This window comes from Fulmarus glacialis, unplaced genomic scaffold (assembly GCF_000690835.1).
Source record: "Fulmarus glacialis isolate BGI_N327 unplaced genomic scaffold, ASM69083v1 scaffold1328, whole genome shotgun sequence".
Classification (NCBI taxonomy): domain Eukaryota; kingdom Metazoa; phylum Chordata; class Aves; order Procellariiformes; family Procellariidae; genus Fulmarus; species Fulmarus glacialis.
Window position 1 is genome coordinate 17,394 of NW_009227369.1, and position 23,377 is coordinate 40,770.

The following is a 23,377-nucleotide window of genomic DNA, read 5'->3' on the forward strand; positions in this document are numbered from 1 at the left end:
CATGTTAGTTCTCCCTGCAAAACAGAAATTACAAATTTGCAGACAGACTTACCACAAGAAAGCAAGTGTTGAAGACACTGGTGCACAAAAGCACAGGGGACAAAGCCAAAATAGAAACAGGAACTGACAGCTTTCGCCGTAGCTACCCCCACTAGTCCATGGCAGACATACGGATCTCAGTGATACCAATTTACTATAAACTTACTTTTCGGCAGAGCTCATGATTAGGGAAATTTGTGAAGGAGAACACTGTAAAAGGTGAATTTAGTTATTGTCAAGATACTTACCAACCCCTTCTTTCTGACAGTCCCTTCCATAGCGGATCTGTGCGTACCATTCTTTCAATCAATTTTTTCCACAGCATTCCCTCAGAGATGACTCTCTGCCATTCCTTACATACCAGCTCTGCTGCACAGAGTGATCTGGCATCAAGATAGGAAAGGATGTTTTCTGCTATGTGATCTAAGCCTTGTTCTATAAAGAAATAAAGGCAATCAAAATGTCAATCACTTCACAGTAAACTACTAAACAAGTTTTGCAATACATTCAGAGAAAGCCAACATAGCTTTAAGGCACTGGAGCAATGTGATAATTAAATTATCATACATAGAAGCACCAGTTACAAATCAATCCAAACAGGTACACCAAAATATCTCTAACTCTCTACTCCTTTTCTAGTACAGTCTGCCTACTGGACTGTCTGATTTCCACAGAGCGAGCGCAAACCAAAATTCCGCATCATATGCAAGCAGCAGAAAGCATTTTGCTTCTTCTGGGCACAGAATACTGGACTTTTTGAGCACAGAATGCACTGGGCTACATGATCCAAAAAGATGATCATCTTCAAGCAGATGCTTTACTAAGCAGCAGTAATAAAAAATTAAAATATTGATTCTTTTACTATTCCCTTACATATAACAATAGATAATTCAACTCATCAGAAGACAGGACTCCACAGGAACAAGTGCAGACATATCCAGTAGAAGCATAAGCAAAGGTTCTGAAAAAACTTTCTTGCATCAAATGCAAGGACATCTTTTCTATTTAAGCTCTTTCTGTAATCTGCAGGTGCCAAGTCCACTCCTGAATTTTGTTCAGGGCTCTGGTGGCAGAGCATATGCCAAAGACACCATGCCCTGCAGCCTGGTGTAGGAAGAGGAAATCAATGAGAATGAGTTTGACAATAATTCGTTAAAGCACCATTTGCAATTAACATCTAAGGCAGTTATCCCCATTCATGGTTTACTGTCACTAGACTCCGTATTTAAAGAAATTATTACTGAATTACTTTTACCAGAAGCTGGGGGTTTTGAGGCTTCTCGTTAGCTAGAGAAAAATTCAAGATGGACAAGTTTTTTGAAACAACTTCAAGTTGAGTATATCAGACTAACATTCAATAGAGCATTTATTTTGGGGCCAATGGATGCAATTGTTTCTAGTACGAGAACCAGCTAAGAAACCTCAGGATCAGCAGGTGTCAAGTAACTCTCAACTAATGAGGTAACAGCTCAGCTTCTGTACCGTAAATTCCAGTGCAAAGTAAATTTAGTTTAGCTGCACAAAGATTTCCCAATGTATTTACAATAGCCATATGAGATATTATCTTAGCATCTTCCCTGAATCTGCTGCTCTCCCACCCTCGGGGCACACTACCTTCTACGGCAACGGAGTGACATGTGAGTTTGCGTACTGCTGATTTGATGACGCTAGCTTTACTGGGTCAAAGAATGAGTTCAGCAATGTACCAACAAGAAAATTCCCAAGTAAAACAATGTTACTCCAAATGAAAGTCCTTTGGCAGTACTTAGACATCCTAAAAACAACATCTACCTGGGCAACTCTCCTGCTCTAACTGCACCTGCAGCATAAGGTATGTTGGTCGACAAGCAGTAGTTACTAGTGGACTGGGGAAACACTGACTTTCATCATGAAGATCCCAGCTACCAGAAGCAGCTTATTAACCCCCGTGATCCTTTTATTTCATAGTAGCGTTAGATTTACATATCCAATGCACTCAACTTGCCAGCAGAAGGTCAAATATAGCAGAATTGGGGTCCTGCCCATTGATCCAGGTCTTTGTAAGGCAATGTGCTGCGATATATTATTTCATAAATATCAGTTAATACTTATGCAAAAGCACTAGGTACTTAAGCTGAAGCTGATAGAAAGAACAAGAACATCAACAAAAATGATTAATACAGGAAGCTGCCACTACAGATCTATCAAGACATAAAACAGGTGGAACGCTGCATGCATTTGGTCTTTGCCTGGATCTTCTCTCCTGCTGAGGGTGTTAGATTTAAAAACTTGATTGTAGTTGAGTAAAGGTACATACATAGAAACCACTTCGATAATATACTTGCACTAAATTTAAAATAGCAATCAAACTTTTCTTGTTCATATTCCAACTACAGTGTCACTGGTCCCACAGAAAAATCACTGGTAAGTCTGTTACTTATTTCAAAGGACCTGCAATTTGGCTTTCCCAAAAAACTCCACTAAATCAGAAATCTAGAATAACTTCATTTTCATGAATAACATATGCCAGTTGGCCAAGCATGAAAAAAATCTTTCAAGCTAGGAGATGACGACCTTTTTAATTTTCCACTTTATCTCATGACGGCCTACTTTAGGCTTCAAATAGTCCTGAAAAATCAAAGAAACTACTGTTAATTTTTTAAAGAATTAAGAAATTGTGTTCATGTAGTCCTCCACTGCATGCTAAATTTGGCATGGCCTTTATAAAAACGAACAGCAATAGAAAGAAGAAACCAGTGCAGGTAGTTGAAGAGCATTTGTTCATTTCTTCTACTTAATTTAGAGAACTATAAAAAGGCTTTAAAGAATGGTGAAAGCTCCTACAATGTAAATTGGGTTTATACAAATTTTTCAATACCAGGCATAACAACAGATTCAAATAACTGAAACGTAACAAAGTCCAAATAACTGGTGGATCTCAAACCTAACCACTTCCAAACCAGCAAATCCTCTCCTAAAAATACCAGGTCTCAGAGCAGTTTTAAGCTGCACCGTCTCCTACTTCAGCACTTTGAAGAAAATACCAGGGCATTTAACTACCTTGTAGAAGTGGTCTTCCAGTCTGCCATATCCCAATCTTTCTAGTAAATAACAACTTTGAGATTCTAAACACTATTTACTTAGGATATATTTATCTTACTGTGATGTTACGTAATTTGAAACAGCTCTCAAGGTTTTTCTGGAAAATATAATCATTGCAAGGTCATTTTCAAGAGTTAGCTTAAAATCATGAATCCTTGGGTATCAAGACGACAAGCTAATTCATTGTGCAAAGCAGAGGACACAGCTAGATAAAAATAAAGAAAACAAAGGGGTCTGCTGAGTAAGCATTTCTCTGATTTTAAAGGTTACGGGTATGACCAACAGGGCACACATTGTGTTTTAGCGGAAAGAGATCTAATGGTTATTTTAGACTTCAGTACAAAGTAGTCGTGTTCAACAACCTAAAACCTATACAGAGCAACTGTCTAGTACATCTGTAATGCTGCAATCACACAACATAGTCCTCTACGTATTTTCCCCAGCACACAGCACATTTTGAAGAGGAAGAATTTTCTACATAAAGCATTGTAGTTCCCAAAGCAAACAGTGCAGAGGGTATGGCAATTAACCACCATAACTGCAAACTCTGTATTAGTAGAGCAGTATACTGAGGTTCCTGTCTAAAAGGTATTTAAGGCTCCCATTTCACTGCACCATTTTTCTTTCAATAGCCATTATACAACATCTGAGCTTAAATCACCCTCCTCTCCCTCTCCAGAGTAGTAAGTTAGTGCGTTCACTATCCTCCCAGCATGTGTACCGTAGTTCAGGGCTAAAGGTGTATTAATATTCACCTCACGCAAGGATATTTAGTCAAATCAATGGGTAATAAAAGAGACTGTAGTGCTAAGAAATGACAGAAACGATAATTCAGTTCAACCAGTATCAGGCTACTATGTTTCAAGTTTACTAATTAAATAGAAAAATGAATGATTGCCAAGTTTGCAAGAAGTTAGAAGAAACTAAGAGTGAACACAGAAGTAGGTTACAGTTAAACTGGCAGACCCATAAATTATTAAAAAGAGATGCAGATGCTCTGATGGCAACAGTATTTCTGCAAAATGTGGCAGAATGACAAAAGCACCGACATTTGGTTTCCAGCTCTCCCAGAGATACAAGGATGCTGTCCTGTCCTTTTTGCTTGAAAGGCATTTTTAATCAGCAGTGGCATGGCAGAAGAGCAGAGGCACACATCAAACTAACCTTTTCAGATGACCCTAATTCCTCTTTGTTAAAAGAAAAACACACTCCAGCTATGTCTGGGTTCCAAAAAAGCCAGTAGCACAAGATACACTGATGACAGGCAAATCTTTCAATGTCTGCACTTTTAAGGTGTAAAATTCTTTACTCATGCACCTGAAAGATTGCAGGTGAATGAGCAAATGAATGATGCAAAGTTCACCAAATAAACCGGCTGTACGGCCAAAGGAACAGCTGTCCTTAGCAGGCACGTTTTGGTCAAAACACCGCTATTTATCTCTAGTAGTCATAAAGATGGGACGGCAGGATCCATGCTGAACAGATACCCATCTACTGGATGCTTTTCTCATTCTAAAGTCGAGAAGTATAATTTTGCTTCATTGGCATAACTTAGTAAAACAACCATCACACATGTAAACTCATGTTCTTAGAAGGGGGAAACTTAGTAGTACTTGACTAAAAGCATTTAAGCGAACCATAACTCTGCACTTATTTCAACCACATACTTAAAGAAAGCTTATGGGACAAAGCAGCCACGCTGGCACTTGAATATATTGCTAACACTTATCGCTTACAGTTTTGAGCAATTTTTGAAATGCAAAGATCATGAACATGTCAGATGTGAAATGAAGAACTCCCAAGGGAGAAAGCAACAGACAAATAGAAGATGTTCAAATGATGTTCATGCACAAAAAAAAATTTTAAAAGTTTATCTGTTACTGCCATCTCCTGGCAACAAACTAAATAATTATCCTCCCCCGAAAGAGAGATGAGAACTCAGAGGAGCTGTAAAGTTATCAATAACCAACCTAATAAAAAGGCTACACTGCAAAGCATCCTTTGAACTCAACAAGCACATGGTTCTGTGGTTTTTTGCTGGTGGTGGTTTTGGTTTTTTCCCCGCTATTCTAGCATACCTGTATCATCTTTCAGAAGACACTGGTCAGCTTGAGAGTGGAACGCGAAATGCCTTTCAGAGTTAGGAAAAAAACAGGCAAGTCAAGTACAAACACTTTAGGAGTTTCATATGCCGCACAGAGCATATTCCATTATTAGAAATCCATATGTTGTATTTTAAATCCTTTGTGTGAGTAAGAATGTACATGTCATTTAAGTAGTTTCAGAAGAATTTGATTTAGATTACAATTTTGAGACCATAAAAAAAGTATTTGGATCACAGTCAGGATGTAGACAGCACACACCAGGGCTTGCTTTCTATCCTTTCACCTTTTAGCACGAGGTGAACATAGGATTGTTGATGTCCATGGTTTTACGATTTCCTATTTAGAAATGAATGTGATGTCTGAGTAAGACAATGTGCGTATTCATCAACTTATCATGTTCAATTGCTTTTAGTTTTCTTTTCCTTGTGAAACATTATTTTTCAAAAAGATAGTTCTCCACATTAAATGTAGTTGCACAGAACCAATTAAGAAAAATTATACACGACAAAGCAGGAACATTTTGCAATTGTTCAGTCTTTCACATAACTGCATTTGAAAGAGCAATAACAATCCTCTGAAAAACAGTTGCGAAAATCTGGATCCAAAGCCACCTCTCATGCTTCAAGTCTGGAAATGCAAACTGAATGACCAAAGTACCACCACCAATTCACCCAAAAGCTAAGCCTTTCTTGGAGAGATCAATGTTGCCATTTCTGGCTATCGACAAGACGATCTGAAGCAGAGGTGAGGAGCTGGCAAATCGCTGCTGAGGGACCAGGAGTCATTAATGCCATCTCCTGAGACAAAGAGAGGTACAAAACTCATCATGCCACCGGAGAGCTGGCCCCAGCATCCCGAATCAAAGCCTCTCCTCCACTTCGGGAAACTGTGCGATAGAGACTACGCTCCAGAGTGCAAACAGGACTGGGTATTACAATGTGTTTGGTGCCCTTCTGTGGCATGTGCAGAACTCAGAAGTATCAGGCTAAGACCCAGGTCCTTCTCAAAATCCAATTTTTTAAAAAAAACATTTCACTGTAACATACACACCAAGCATTTAGAGATAGGGCTAGAAAACGTTTCCTAAAGAGAGTAAATCTCCAAATAAACTCAAAGTACAAGGAAAATCTTCCTTCCTAAGGTGACTTTTGTTTTCTACAGGTTAGGGATGTTCTCGAGAAGATTTAGACTTGAGTGCCTATCTGCAGAAGGATCTGCCTATCAGATCAAGTGTTTGGAGAGACAAAAACCAAATGACAAGTGCTCAGCTTGTTTTTATTCATTTCATTAACCCAAGGCTTTTTCAGACTCTTGCTTGTGGTGTAATCCTAGTACCAAATGCTCATTAATGTTTAATTGAGCTAAACCAAGGTTTTCAATAAAAGCTAACTGCAATCAGCTACCACATCTCCACAACAGCGATAACATACACATGTATGCACATCAACCTGGGACAGTACACTTTTAACACATACAACCTGTTCATTATGAAGCCAGTATTTCCTTGAGTTCTAAGGATCAGCTGTGAATTACTAGGCAGAAGCCCTTTACTAAGATGCATAATTTTGATAATTCTGTATAACATTGGTCACAGTTAAAAACACATTTTTAAAAGTCAGAAACTCAAGTGTTTTCTGATGTTAAAATATGGCAATCTTCTATGAATACACAGAGCCTTGAAAGTTGCATACTGAGCACAAATACACAAATGCTTTGCTTTGCCACCAAGTCTGTTCTTAAGATTTTTACTGCTTGCAGAAGTGCACAGATTTAATTTGTTCACATTAAAAAAAGATGTCAAGTAAAATATTTACCCTAATTAACATAGTAGGAACAGGTCCAAAGCACAGATATTTAGATAGACCCACTATAATTATTTCAGACAACGTGCAGGACTAAGTTTAAGACATATGAAGGCCTGAAGTAGCTGCATATACGTTTTTTACATTAAAAGACAGTGAGCATTTAGTTTTATAAACACTTTCTGAAATAGGTATTAAAACCTATCAATTTTGTTTAGTAAAATGCATCTAGCATTTACTGGTACACTTTTCAAAGAAAAACATTACTCCCAACTCTTAAGCCTCTGCAAGAGCTTTTGCAGTTTTATAGAAAATGGTGAAAAATTACAGCTGTTGTTGATTATAGGTACCAGATGAAGGTTTGGTTGAATTTCAATAATAAATTAAAACAATTAAAATCCACAGGGATTTCAAAGCTCAATTGTAAATATCACTTTGTATGAAAATTAAACCCAAATGTGGGATGTCAACTCTATAAAACTAACATTAGATACAAAGCATTCACTTAGATCATGCAACTGCACAGACTTTTATTATTTTAGAAACAAATTTCAAAAGAAGCCTGGCAGGGTTTTACTTGCCTGACACAGCGTACGGTTCTCTTACACTTGTAACACACAAAACTGATATGGAAGGGACTTTCTTTCCTAGTCAAGGGTGACAAGGTAGTGCTCAAAGGTCAAAGTTGTAATTTGGAAAGGGCAAAAAGGAAAGGGCACAATATGGATGAGACCATGCAAGTAATATTAACATCTTGAAGATGATTAAAAGAAATAAAAGCACAGAGGTGACATAAGTTATTCTTGCAATTATGCTGTCCATTACAGACCACTGTCTTTTGAGAGTTGTTTTTGACATGCTAGAGGAAACACTGTTGGCAGATGTGGAAAAACAATGAGTACAGGCTTCTGAGCCACTTGATCAATGGGACTTGCAATAGCTGATACAATTATACGCCATACAGCTATAGCTGATACAGCTAGTCATACGCCACAAAGGTGATTTGCAGTAAAGGAAAGAGCCCAACCACAGCCCAACTTGTAAGAACAGACCCTGCAGACTAAACATTCTGCCACCACTTACAGAAAAGCACACCAGAATTATCACTTTTTTTTCACTGAAGCGAAGGGAAGCCAGATACAACAAACTTTTTCCATTTTTCCTGCATTCTCACAGGTGTAAAATCAGTAGGGACAGTAGCAAGCATAATCTATTTCCATTTAAAACAAAGGAATTTTACTTCTTTAAGACAAGTGAAACTATCTTTTAAAAGGCAGTACTTTACTGTTATCTTTTAATGTGATGTTAGTCCAATGCGGGATTGATTTCAATCAACTCAGATTAAGTTCTTGGGTAAATTTATACAGACGTTCTTAAAACACCACATTACCTTTAAGAAAGGCTAAGTATGGGAACAGTTCCCAGTATTTACATCTTCAAAAGCAACAGAAGTTGTAAATATAAATATGTATTTATATATACAAATGTGGTGTAAATAAGTGTCAGCTTATGCAGCTCCCAAAAATTTCTTAGGAATAGATATATAATATGAAAGAATTGTCTATCTCCATGATATCAGCCCTGAAGTATAAAATAAAAGCAAAAAAATAAAACTATTGAAGCTCATACTTGCACATGATGACGATGACTGTCTATTTCACTTTATTTTTTAGTTAATCCTAGACACTCCCTAGAGAAATCAAAATTCAGTATTTTGAAAACAAGCTGGAAGAAACATCCGCATTACCTAAACGAGACAGCTCTGCAGTCAAAACGAGGAGCACATTTTTATGTGTGTGGCCAGGCAAGCTTAGTCTTCTATAAAATAACTTCCATGAAACTGAGGTGTGGGGGAAAGGACACTCCCTCCCTTTCATAGCCCTCTTTCTCATTCTTAAGCCTGTTTTTTTAAGAAAATAGAGCACATACGAGATTCTGTATCACTTCCTGTGTCCTACCCCACGTTCTTCATTCCCCTCCAACTACTAAGTAGTTCATTTCAACCAGATGAGCCAAAATCCCACCACCACCTCCAAAAGCTGAATTCCTCCAGGTTTTGTGAAAATATAGCAGCACTACAGAGAACAGAAACCCGCAACATGCAAGCAGCACTCTGTCCCATACACACGAGACCACCTAAGCACACCAATGGCTACAAAAGCTTCAGAGCTTGTAATACAACCAACCTTTAAAGAAACTTTACTTCAGTGGTCCCTGTGCTCAGAAAAATACCAGTTTCCAATTCCCTTTACAATTTGTATCACCTCCTCATCCGCCCTCAGCACTCACTGTCATGTCTTGGAATTCTTGGGATAACATCCAGAGACCTCACTCACTGCAGGTGTGAATCCGTGCTATTATACTGCCAGTGGCAAACAGAACATTTTGACCAATTATTTCATGCTTATTTCCCACTCTGGAAGCAGTGTACACATATTTACCTTTCAAAGAATCAAATGAATCATTCTCCCCAGCAGCAAAAATCCAGGGATACAATTCCTTCCAGAAATTAAAATATACAACTTACCAGGAGATTGAAAGCTAAAGATTCTATATACCTAATTATTACTGTTCCTTTTTTTTTTTTTGAAGAAATGCATATAGCAAGTGTAAGAACAGATTTCATATTCAAACTATTGATACAGGTTTACACTGACCGGTGGCAGAAGAGGTTCTGAGCAAGTGAAGAAAGGAATCATGGCTGGACTATACAATAAAAATCCACAAGTGCTTTTGCTCTTGAGTCAGCAACAAGACCAGGAAAACTAGATTCACCCATCTAAGCAGGTAGCTTTTTATTTAAGATTTGGGAAACTTAGAACAAAGCTAAAATGTAATAAAGACTTCACAAATGACACCATCTCTACAGTATTTTCTACACACATGGGGTTTGTATGAAAAAGGAACTTTAGACCAGAGCTTGCAGAGATCAACTTTTACAACAACTCAGTTCCAATTTAAACACAAACTATTCTTCAGGATATGCTACTCACAACTACTTTTACATGGAACAACACTGGCATCCAGTGGCCAATTCAATTAATCACAGAAGTGAATGACTTCAGCTACCCTCCTGCACTTCTTTTGACTGGGAAGCATCACTTTATTTATACGAGACAATCTAAATCTGGAGGATGTTCCGAAAAGTTTGCATACACCCTAAGTATTAAACAAAAAAAAGTATTTATAAACACACTTCTTGTAAAATAAACATTAAGTTACCTGGTAACGCAGTGATGAAGTCCCGTTGTAACATGGGCTTCAAGTAAGAGTTAATATGTCCATGCTGATAGTGACACATTCGTGAAATAAGGTGTTCCACAAATTCAACTTGATCTGATTCAGACCACTGGTCAAAATATTTAATACACAAGTCTTTTTCCTTTTCGTAGTTTCCTTCTGATGGTCTTTTTCTTGAGACAATCACAGATGAAGTTCCATTACTTATCTGTTTTTAGAAAAGGAGTATCAGTATTTAAATATCAACAAGAACAGGAACAGCTTTATAAGAACTCTCTCAAGGAAGAAAATGTGAGATGATGCAAAGAAATAACCAACAGAATTAAATTTTAAAATACATTCTTAAAGCTATGAGTTACACCATACAAATTTCATCTTTCATAGATAAAGATGAATGAAAGGACCTTGCTCATAATTATAAGTTACTTCTTACACTGAAAGACTTCAATTCCCTTACACCTCTTACCATTTAAACAGCAAGGAACTTAATTCTTCTTAGAACAAACTTTTCCAGACTAAACCAGTGATTTCTGCTGCATATTACCATTTGCCTCTACTGCATACTACAGTCTGCCTCCACAAATGATTTACAAGGGTTCCAGCAGTTAAAATAATACACATTTAGAGATGTATCAAAGTTGGGTATTAATACCCTAATTAAAACAAAAATTCAAGACCCTCATGTCAGTGTTGAACTGCTTGTGCATAAATGAAAACTGAGAATTACACGATGTCAAGGGCTTGTTTTGTTTTTGAAAAACAGCTCATGTCAATGTTTGGGACATCCACATAAAAACATCATTATAATCCTGGGAGCTTTAGCTACAAACAAGGATGCTACAAGAAGAACACCCCAGGACTTATTGCTAATCAGTAAACAGAACCAAAGATTGATTCCAGGCTCTTCTGAGCCCTTCAGGAGACCAAAAGGGCTGCTGGGGAACAACTGTCAGCTTTCTGAAATATTCCCAAACTTCTTCAAAGCAAATTGGTTGCAACTCCTTGCCACATGTAGGTGTTGAATTTTTCCTTTTAAATGACAGTCACATGCTCAGAAAGGTTGAACTGTATTCCCAAGTATCCTTTGACGCAGAGTTGTCCTTTCAAGGTCAGCACAAACTACAAAATCTGAGAAGATCTAGTAATTTCTCAAGTATTATTCATCGGCGTCATCCTTCACTTGAAGGCTGAGCTAATTTTAGGGTGATACAGTCAACTACATACAAGGATGATTACACAGACGCAAGATTTGGAAGTTTCTCAAAAGCAGGAACATATAAAAACATGCCAACTCTCTTTCTACGTGAATGTTAGTCCTACCTGCCATAGGGTATTTTTCTTTGGAGACTCATCTTCATTCTGATCCTCCATTACTGACGTGTTCTAGGAAAAGAAAGAATTATGACTTCAATTTTTTATTCCACAGCAATTCCTTGCCCTACAAGCATTATAAAAAAGCAAATCAATTGAACAGGTAAAATTCATTTTCCCAGTGAACGGAATTATCAAAGATTTCTGGCCACAAAACCTGGGTATTATAAAAAAATGCCCCTTTTAACTGACATGTTTATCAATTCCATTTACTGTAAAGATAACTCCCCAACCCCTCTTCAATTTCCTCTGACAGGTTTTCATGCAGCCTTTCAACGCTTTTCTCACTGGGAAATAAATTCACTTTCATCCTACTCAAGCCAAAGTAATTAAACCTGTCAAAGTAATCAAGTAGCACTTTCTGCCAAAGTTAAATTGCATATGTCTAGTTGGGGGAATTAAAAAAAAAAATTCACTATACTCTACTTACATGCAACAGAATATGAATTTTTTTTCCAGCTCTAGCTTACCACAAGGAAGAGGGACTGATCTCTGCAGAACGTCTCTGTAATTCACTGCCACAGTCTGTGTCCTATAACCCTTGGCAGTCACCATCTTTCTTCACCCTGACTTAATTACAGTGCTCTCCCCACATCATAACTGTTCCTCCCTACTGTTTTCTTCCCTTTTGTTTGAGAATGAGATGTAAGAATTTCTATAAACATTCAGCTGCAAGTGTTTCTTTCAGAGCTTACCTCAGTTTTTCAAAATCCTTCTCTCATTTCTTCCCTTTTTATTTTGTAATTATCTGCTCCCTTTTGCTGTCCATACCACAGTTACCATCTATTTCTACCTACTCATTGGTACCCCACACCTAGGCAATTACTGCTCATTTAGCTTCCCACCAACCCTGTCCTCCCCATTATTCATGCCCAGGAGACACTGGCTAACTGGCAGAGGGCTATCATGAAACACTGAATGTCTTAAAACATTGTCTGTATTTATTTCACCTTTCTTCCCCTCTATCAGCTGTCTCAACAGAAAGAGGAACAACACATTGAAATAAAACACATGATGGAATAAGTCACACAATTCCTTTACTCTTGCCATCACAGATTATGGATTAACTCCTTAACGACGACATCCAACCCCCATTCAAAACACAATTCCACCTCAAAAGCATTCACCGCTTCATCTCCTCCACTTTCTTGCATAAGGGATGGACCGCACCAAAACCAGAAAACTTGAAAAATTAACAGCATTACTCCTACAGGCAAGCCTTCCTCCACCGCCTGACTACAGTGCTTTGTCTGAAGTTTACCTTGAACCCTTTTCTGCATTGCAGTTAGGTATGAAAAAACATGCAACACAGACAAAAGATTACATTATCTGGTTATGACGCACGTAACAATGACAAATACAAGCCCAGGAGGTGGCTAGGGAGGAATCAAAAAATGGACATAGGCAGTAAAGGTTTTGTGTTACTCCACAGATACATGTATTTTAGTGTTTCTGGACATACACACACCACTGACACTGGAAAAGTAAACCCCTCTTTCCACATTTTCAAAATTACAGTCTCTTGAGGGCCATTCCAGTTATTCATAACTACACCCTGTTCGTAACCAGCACTATCACTGATGTGCAAACGATGTGCGAATGATGCTCTCCCACCGCACGGTGCCGCAAGAGGGAGCAGAAATCAGCCGTCGACTTACTGGTACCCAACTGGCCTACACCAGCAAACATTACTCCAGAGAATTACACAGGGGTTTTTTTAAATTTTATTTTAAATTTGAATGTGTAGAAATACTCACTACAGTGATTATATGTTGTTAACAGTGTTTTCAATTACTGTGTGCTTAAATGAGTAAGGAACATCTCATCCCCTTTTGTAGTTGAAGGATAAATACATGCATTGATCCTATGAGCAAGAGCAAGGAACAGGAACTCTCATTGAGAATATCAAACATGGATGGCTTGGATCAGCATATTCAGCAGAAATCCCACATTACATCAATTTAGTCCCAACCTAACTTTCCTTTGGTAGGTCACGGCGAGACTCTGCCATTCCTTTCTTCGGCTCCTTTACTGAGACACGTCTCAGATATCATTGCTAACTCCCTGGGACGCAGGCTAAGAACTGTCTCCTAAACGTTACATCTTTTCATTCTAGGAACATATAATAAAACTATAGCAGAGCAGCACCGTAACACAAAACATGCAAGAACATGAACTTCACCAAAATGATGAGACTTCCACACTAGGCTATTGATTGCAGAGCAAGTTTTTGTCTTCGGTGTGCATCTACTCAATTCTGCTGTGCCTCTGCTGTTGCCTAGGTAAAGAAAACTGGGTAGCAGACTTTAAGGAGATGCTACATCCTTGGCATGTCCACTGATAGAAGGGAGAAGAAGTAGGACGACTGCATTTCTCCTGCCCCTCTCCACTTGTCCCTCTTCCCTCAGAGCATCAGAGCACAGTCTTGGCTAAGAGGGCAGTGTCTTAGATCCACAAATGGGCAACCTGGCACCTGGCACAGGCAGTACTGCTGCTGAGAGATATCTCCATGACCTCTCAACATCTGGGCCATGAATGTGAGGGCAGACTACATGGATTGATTTTTAGGCTGGAAATTTAACACTGTATTTATGTATTTAATTGGGAAGTAGGTAGCTGCGTTAATTTAATGGTATGTACTACAGTGTTTATTGCTTTTTCTCCCTCTTCCCATCCTACACTCACTCCACATTTTCTTACTATATTTTAGAGCTTGAGGGTTCTTTCCACTCCTGAATACAGAGCTTGTTTTCCCTGTTTTATCTTCTCTTCCTAATAAATTCTCTCTACTTGTGTCTTAAACACTTAATTTTTGGGGTTATTTCCCAGATCACATACATCCTAACTGAATGGATTTTACATATTGTACACAGACTATAATGTGTCTCTAAAGCACTTAAGCCTACTAACTGAAGACTAAAAGATGACCAGGTGGATTCTGTCCTGTTGTCTGGAAGAAGCAATTAGACAACTCTAATCTGTCCTGTACATCCACAGCACTTGGCAAAGGAAGAATTTCAAAATTCCTAACAGCTGATGTCACTAGTCCTTGCTCAGGAAGGCCTCCAGCTCTTGTGCAAGAAGGAAGATAGGCATCTACAAGTTCAACTCTTCCCTTCATCATGCTGTTCCCTTCTCTCAACCTGTACCTTGTTGTTTACCCCACCCACCCTCTACACAAAGCTACCGTGCTGGCCGCCTCCGCAGTTTTCCCAAGCAGCTTTAAAGTGGACTTGACACGGACTCCACTCCATTTCGCTGCAGCTCTGCTGCTGAACAGCACCAAGACCTGGTGCAAATGATGACCTCTCATTCAGTTGCTCTGGCAAGGCCATGAACACCTGCAATACGACTGACTTGCACTCGCAGACTCTGAAAGAACAGGCTTGATTTTTTACCGCCACAACCACAAGAGCCTAGCAGCTTCTCACAGCGGAAGCGTAGCTTCTAAATATTGTCAATTAATCTTGTTTATAAGTTCATTTTTTCCAGAAATTCTTGTTAAGTTGCTCACAGCTCTTGCAAAAGTAGAATGATATTTCCAACCAGCTGTCATTCCTTAATTAGTCAGCCTGGAATAAGCGCTCTCCATCCCCTACTGGGAACGGCAGCAACAGCGAAGTGATAACAATGGGTCTAAGCATAGATATTTTCCGTTGCCTTATAGTTGTTATAACCCAACTGAATAAAGTTATACTGAAGAAAGCCTCTGACTTTATTTTCACTAATGGCAAACCAGCAATGGCAGTAAAATTTACAAATTGCTCTACAAGCTGTAGAATTTTAAAAGTTTGTTTCCTGAATATTTGCATCCCACATTCCTTGCCTAGTTCTGCAGTAACTTCCAAGCCTTCTTTAGTCTTTCTGCTCCACAGTACCTCAAGTCTTTGGGATTTCTGTAAGATGCAGATGAACATGGCAAACAGGTTCAAAAGTTACTTGGGGAGAAAGAGGTACTGACAAGCAGCATAATTACATAAAGCTCATTTCCTTTGGAGATTATGAAAAGCTTCCAAAACAAAACCAACTATGAATGATCCCCAAAGGCAAAAAATTTTGTAGGTATTATAAAACTTCATAAATCACAGTTTCAATTAAGATCCTTAAATACCCGATAGCAACTAAAACTGGCGTCTCAAGCATAATAGTTCCACATACGTATGATTGTATGACATTAGGTGCAAAAGCACCTGAGTTTTTCTGTAGATGAACAGCATTCAGCCTGCAAGGCTCATCTCACTCATCAGATATATGAAAAAAAGCTGCATCTTTTCTGGCAGAAATCTATCAAACCTGTACAGGCTAACCAGATTTCTACCAGATTTGTGTTAGCTATAGGCAAGTAACACTTAGGTTTGCACCATGCTTCAGGACTTGGGAGTGCCTTTAGTCACTTAATTAACTCTGAAGAGAAACAGCATGGTGCAGCTTTGTTCTTTAACCCAGTTTTAGTTCCAGTATCGAGAGAGCAATTATAGAAGTGATAGCAGTAATCCTGGGAACTGGGACAAGACACACAAGTAGCAGCAGTAGCACCTAGCAAGGCAGACAACATTGCTATGTTTCTTCAATGAGAAACTTTTCCCTACCAAAGACTGGATTCACAGGATAAAAAGGATGGATGGATAAAACTAGAGAATAGCTGTGTTATCTTGAAAAAAAGAATAGCAGTCTTCAATTATTATATTTTTGGCTATAATGAAAGGGAAAGTAATAGAAAACAAGAACTTCTATTTCCCACTACCCTTGAGACTACACCAGTAATTCTGATCTGAGTTAAAGATCAAGCTAAATCTTTAAAAATCTAATTTTTGAGAAAATTCCCACTCACTGGAAAAGATATCAGGAAATTTCAGTTAAAATTACAAAATAAGCAAAACTGAAAGTTGAGCTAAACAGGCTCTGATCTCCTTTAGCAAATCACATCTACATCTGACTTTAGAGAAGTTGAAGAAATGATAAAAATAACTAATACATACTTGGATATCTTGAAGTCAAACACAGCAGATTAAGCTCGAGCTCTGTATACTCAAATTGCCTTCTGAAACCAGCTCTGCCAGCACAAGGATTGCTGAAGGTATTAATTACACATTCACCCAGAGGAGGAGAGGAATCCACCGTCCTATGTGACAACTGGACCACATCAGTAAGGAAGAAAGCTGGGTAACCATCTTTACCATCTAAAAGCAATGAGCATGTGTCCCTCATGGCTTGCTGCTTTTAAACCTGCCAGAAAACCCTGTATGGTTTAGAGCATTTCAAAATGAATGCAAGCCTCTCCTTAGGATGTCATGGTCACCATTTTCTAATCTAGGAACCTGTTAAACAGTGTTTATTAACAACATCTTGATACTTGACCAGGGATAGGAAGGGATTTTCTTCTTTTAACTACTGAGAAACTCTTAATAAAAATATACTGTAGCACAAATACTAAACGAAGTTGGAAAACCACTAACTTAAACTGCACAAGATGTGAATCAACTCTTCTCACTGCAAGGACCAAATCCCTTACTTATCACATCCCTCAAAATCTGTATATACCAGTCTGCAAAGAAATGCAAAAATACTACAGTGCTTCCAAGTGCCAGGTCAGAAATAGGTGGTCACTGACAAAGTGTGCTTATCCTAACCACTGCAAAGATTCATCATTTCAAAAAATTTCTTCATAAGCTTAGTCATAGGCTATATACAGAGGAATGACATAAAAGATTCCCGTACCAAAGGAGTAAGCGTACAAATGTATGGACGGTTATTCAAATCTGGGCAATAAAGATGTTTGACTTTACAAAGAAGACAGCACCACCAAAAACATACCTCCTGCTATGGGTTTAACGTCACTCACGTTGCCTATAGAAAACAGTTCCCTGCAATATTTCTCCATTAGTTATATAACAAGATAAAATACAGTTTGTTTGTTTGTTTTTTTTTTTAATTTAGTGAGATAATCATACGTTTATGCAGGGTGGAAAAAAAAATAATCCCTTGAGAAAAGTAGAAAATAGAGCCCCCAAATGATTTTCCAAATAAAGAGTTTCTGAAAATATTTGATGGTAGATAAACTCAATCCACTGTCCACAGTCACTTTAAAGCACTTTGAAAACAAAGCTCTAAGGTTCATCAAGTTAAACTTGATTTAGTTTTAGGTAGTCCTGCGAGGAGCTGGGAGTTGAACTCGATGATCCTTATGGATCCCTTCCAACTTGAGACAGTCTATGATTCTAACTTGAAACTTAAGTCTGCTGACCATGGACATGTCTATATTTGACATCTGTATTAGTAACTGCTTATTTCAGCTTGAATTAAACTATTTATGTAAGCACTAGGGATCTGCACAAATTAAGCTCAATACGCTTCATTTCTTACCTAGCTAGCTATTCTCCCAGTTGCCAGGTTTTATTTTAGTGTAGTTATTGCTGGAAGTTCAAACAAAAATATACTTGAAATACTAAAAGAGTCTACAAAGATCCAACAGCTGAAGGCAAAATTAGAAAAAAACCCCTCATACTGAAAATAAGGCCTCATTTTTATTTGGCCTCTGACTAACCACCGAGAAGTTTACAGGAAGATAGGGTAAATTCAGTCCCAGCAGACAATTATCCAGTTTGTGTTTAAAGTCTCTAAAACCAAACACCACAGTTTGACCACAAGTTGTAGATGTGATGTTTTTAAAAGATACCTAATGCTTTTACATACCCAGTTCGACACCTCTCAAGGGCCTACTTTTAAGGAAGTTTTGTCCAGATCAGTAAATCCCCCAAAAGCAATAGTTGCCTGCTCCTGTCTCTCTGCTCAGAGAAAGAAAATCTCAAGTCATTCTTCACCCAAATGTTCCAGAACAATTATTTTTGCAGGTTCAAAAGAATACAAGCAGGTACTAAACAGGTTATCTTGTTTAATCACTAATGCTTTGATGACTGGCAATTAGTACCACTATTTTAACTTTGTTTCTAAAATATCAGTGTTCACCTTAACCTCATTACAAAATTAATTTGCTGATCTTCTGTAAATACAGAACTGCATATCTCTTAATATTCAGTATGTCTAACTTAACGTTAAGTTAATCTCAGAAGTCAGATCAATGTGGGCTGTGTCCAGAGGACTAAACCACGTAACTTGTTTTTAAAATGAAATTATACAGGAAAATGATCAGCAGTTCAGAATTACAATCCTGATCCAATTCCATGAAACACTAAGCAAGGGCTCCGGCTCCACTGCAAAGTTTTTGGTGATCCTTTTAATAGGCAGTTGTGTGCACAAACTGCAGTCTGAAACTACCCAGCAGAGCAGCTAATTCAGTAATTCATACCCCAACCTGCAAAGCACAACTGCCGATGAAGTAAGAACCATAACAGCAAAATCATCTTGCTGGCTTTTAGAACTTTAGAAACAGTGTAATACAAATTCTCATAAAGGTTAGTAAAAAAAAAAAATTATTCACCGATTAAACTAACAGTCAATTTAGGATGTAATAAGAAAAAAAAAATGCGACTTTTGTCCAAATTACCAGCTATTTTCAAGCATGCCTGTATTTCCACTCAGCAAACAGACATCACCAGAAAAAAAATACAATTACTGCAATCCCAAGAGACATCCAGTGTTTTCAGCAGTAGGTATAGTTTCTAAAATTAGATGGGGAGGATGCTTTTGATCCATCAGCCAATTCAAGTTCTCCATGGTTGGGGCTTTCTTTTGTAAATACGTAATAGCTTATTACTTCTTAGGGGCGGGCTTACCTCAACAGGTACTGCGGGATCATGTCTAACACAGTCCTTGCGTAATTGTTTCAAACACACCCTAACTCTCATTTAATTTTCTGAGTGTCTGGAGTAAAGAGTCAGTAATCAAAACCTGCCTGTATCCATCCTATATTAATATGTTGTATTTAAAAGGACAATGAGTACTGAATTGTGTAATTGTAGCAATTTGATGACTCATCCCTGCACCATTCTGAGTACCAAACCATGAAGGCTTGCAAAACTTGCACATCATGCAAACTATTTTGCTGAATATAAATATGTTGAGCCCCAAATATATATATGTATTTTAATCACTTTCTCTACACCTGCCCCTCAAAACTGAAAGTACCAGTTTTACGCAGAATCAGTTTACTAAAAAACATGGCAAATGCAGTTTTAAATTCAGCTAGGCAAGGTTTGGGGGCTACATTAAGCCTTGCTGTAACATTTTCCACAGTTCCTACTTGCTCAGCTCAAGCTGGGAGTTGAAAGAATTTGAATCAATAATAATTAAAAAAAAATCTTAGGTTGTGAAAGAGCATCCAGCAGTAAGGGGCAGCCAGCAAGTCTTACTGCAACGTTCCACCTGAGGCTTACTGATCATGTCTTACTTCAGATGAAAACTGGCTTTATTTCCTAACCAGCTGGACTCTGCAGCCCTTTCCCAGCCTAATAGGAGGTTTAATTATACCTTCAGCTTACAAGTGTTGCTTGTTTTTCAGCTGTCTCCGTTCATGCCTTTAACTATACGGTCACTCAGCCTTTCTTGGCAGATACTGGATGTGTGCAGTACATTAGCACTCCATATTCTTGCCCAGAGCAGAAAAATCTCAATGCTTAAATAGTATATTAAAGCAGTCATTAGGCTTACCATTAATATCGCTGCAAACGGTTGCAATCACTTTTCCTAAAACATTTCTGAATTAACTTTCACAACTCTAGAGTACGAATACCCCAAAAGAGAAATCCTTTCTGCCTGCAAAATAATAATTTTAACAGTAAAATGTGTACATCAGAACATCAGAACTACAGCTATGACAAACTGGCTGCAGAAAGATACACAGACACTAAGAGCAAGGTACTGGTTTTCTTTTTATTTTTTTTTAAATTAAGAGAAGTTACCTCAAGTTCTCAGCTACAATTACTATTATTGTTTTTGCACTAACAATATTGCTAATGGTTCATCTAATTAATTTTCCAAATAAACCTATTTAGATAGAACCTATTTGCACTTCTAATCTTAATGCATCACGAAGCAAAACAGATTTTCCTCTGTACATTTAAGACTCAAGGGAAACTTTAAATTGCATTACCTACACAGTGAACTCGTTGAAACTACTAAGTAAATGCAACAAGTTTTCAGAGCTTCCACTGCATCACGGACGCTTGTCCTGCACAACATATTTGTACATTTGCATCTACAATGATACCAAAAGCTACCCTAAATAACTGGATTTTGTTAGGCAGTTAGGAGGATTACATAAGTCAAGCTTTTTTTTTTTTTTGTATAATGGAAACATTAAGTAGTATATATTACCTGAGAAACTGTCTCAATACCTAGTAAAGAGCCCCTTTAGCTTTTATTTTCCATATAAAGAAAACGTCACAAATGAAAACTTGAGGGGAAAATACTGGGTCAAGATTATAATAACTTTTCTTCCTTCCAGAGCAGATGCAAAGAAACCTCTTCACATTCACTCATCTGTTCATTTATAGGACTTGTAAAAGAAAAACAAACTATTTAGAAAGTTTCATTTCACTGCTGACTGCTCAAATTAGTACATCCATCAGAACCACTTTAACCAAGGAATTTAAGCACATAAACAGCAGCTGACTTCAAGGACTCCATAAGCAGCCAAGACATTTTACAGCTAACTGATGCATCCCTGCAACACACGATTTCTACATTAGCACTCAGTTTCAAAGCCCCGAACCAGCTTGCACGCACCTCCTACAAGCCAAGTAGTTCAAATGCAGTATCATTTCCAAAAGTGTTTGCACTGTGTGGACACCCCGAGTCAGGTACAAGGTAAAAATTCAAATTACACTTCACACTGTGCAGCTTTTTTACCCAGCATTGTAAGTTGTACATTTTTCTCTGCATTATGTTCATCCGTAAACAAGGCAGAAAACATACCGCTCTCCCCTACACAATTAACAAGCCCGTTAACAGTATTTCAGATTAAAGGTAGGATAAGTAACATCCCAGAAGCAAATTTCAGCCTAAGGTAATAATTAGATGACTTTGATTCATCAAAAATAAATTAGCCTAAGTTAAGATTAACTACATTTGCAACTTGGTTGCCTGGTGCAAAGTTAAAATACTTCAAGGGTTATTCCTAGATTCCCAGAGGGAATTTAGGTTCAGGTCTCTGCTGCTGGCTCCATGTGAAACCAGCTCTGTCCAAATTTAGTTACCTCAACGTGCCAGACGGAAAACAGGCACAACCCTCAACATGAAGGTGTCTAAAAAGCTCCATGAAGGATGGGACATTAATGGGCATCAGAAATACAGACACTGCAGCCAGTTAAAGATCCAGATCATTAAGCCATTTTTTCAAAACCTGATCAATTTTTCTCTCATATCCACTACCACTTAACACATGCACTACTGTTTATTACATTTTTCTTCCCCTAAGATCTAGAAAAGATCTGCAGCCCTTTAACCCTCAAGCAAAACAATAAAAAGGAACAGAAGGAAGAGAAGCAGCGGATATGTGCTTCCAGCTTGAGAAAAGTGGCTGAGCAACAAACACAAATACCACATATCGAAGCACACATAACTAAAGAATAGTTTAAAAATAAGCAACTCCAAAAAACTACAAGCCCATAGCCACAAATTCACTGGCATTAAATACTAATACACTAGGTCTGGAGATTCAAAAGAAGCTATAAGCTTCAATTAAACATTCAATACTTCTCCAAGCATGCCTATGTATTTTCTCTCATTTTTCTAAGACCAGGTTCTGGCACTTCTTCCTCTACATCCCTCCTTGCTTTCCCTGGCCAATAGAACTACATCAGAATTTATTCTCATTCTTTGGTTTTTGCTATTCTCCAAGGATCAGCAAAACGTTAACCAGATTTTGAAGAGGTTTCTATACAAACTTTTTCTGCAAAAGTTATAAATAGGTTACTCAAAAACACTGAGGAGCCTGAAATAATAAAATTGCAGTAACTCTCCATTATTTGTCTTTTGCAAAATAGAAGGTATTTGCACAAGAAATACAGAAAAAGTAGCCACTACAATGAAATATTCAATAAAACTAAGGCCTAAAACAAGTCAGCTACTCCAAGAAAGAATCCCATGCTGTTTTAAGTTAATTTTTTTCCTCCAAAGATGTATGGCAACATATTCCAGATTTGGCAACTCATGAAACTGTATCAATCCACCAAAACTATTCAGGAAATCCTAATCACTCACTAATTGTCTGAAACACAATCTTTTGCTTATACACAATTTCAGTGTGTTTTTGTCATTGCTGATATCCAAGCAACCGAAAGCCTGGAGAAAACCTTATCTCAAAAAAGGCTGTGGACTAACTGCAGCTAAAGAAAGAAGCCTTCAGTAATACAAGATGTAAAAAAATACCCAAATCATTTTTTCAAATATCCACTCAGCCTTGCCTGGGGTTAGACAGACACTCTGCATTCGAGTGCTGATTTTATCTAGGTATTAAAAGGAATGTGCAATTGCATAATTTAGATTTCACATGATTTATATAATGGATGTTCTAAATGCTCCTGACCTGTAAGGCCAGCACCACTTCTCCCTACAACTTCAAGTTACAGTTGATTAATACAAAAAGCACATCATTATAAGACTCTACAGAAAAGGATTTGAGAACGGGAGGAACAGTTGCCTAATGTCTCAGGTTCCTCTTTTTGGAAGATTATTTTTAATCTGTATCACATCAGTGACTTACTTTACGTTACAGCACACCATCTTGTACTGGTGTAAATGAAAGGTGGCAAGCTGCTGCACGGGGCAGCAGATCAAAAA

The 23,377-nt window shown here is 37.9% G+C and overlaps 1 protein-coding gene across 1 annotated transcript in view; it reads right to left on the reverse strand.

The window, feature by feature from the left end:
• The window catches only part of LOC104069585 (F-box/WD repeat-containing protein 11), a gene marked incomplete at its 3' end in the record, with an annotated part of 50,667 nt that overhangs the window by 16,951 nt on the left and 10,339 nt on the right, over positions 1-23,377 (reverse strand). Inside the window, exons 2-4 of the mRNA XM_009583108.1 lie at positions 11,588-11,650; positions 10,250-10,475; positions 288-474 (exon numbers count right to left, since the gene is read on the reverse strand). Of these exons, the coding sequence (XP_009581403.1) occupies positions 288-474; positions 10,250-10,475; positions 11,588-11,650 (476 nt within the window). The remainder of the gene's footprint in view (positions 1-287; positions 475-10,249; positions 10,476-11,587; positions 11,651-23,377) is intronic.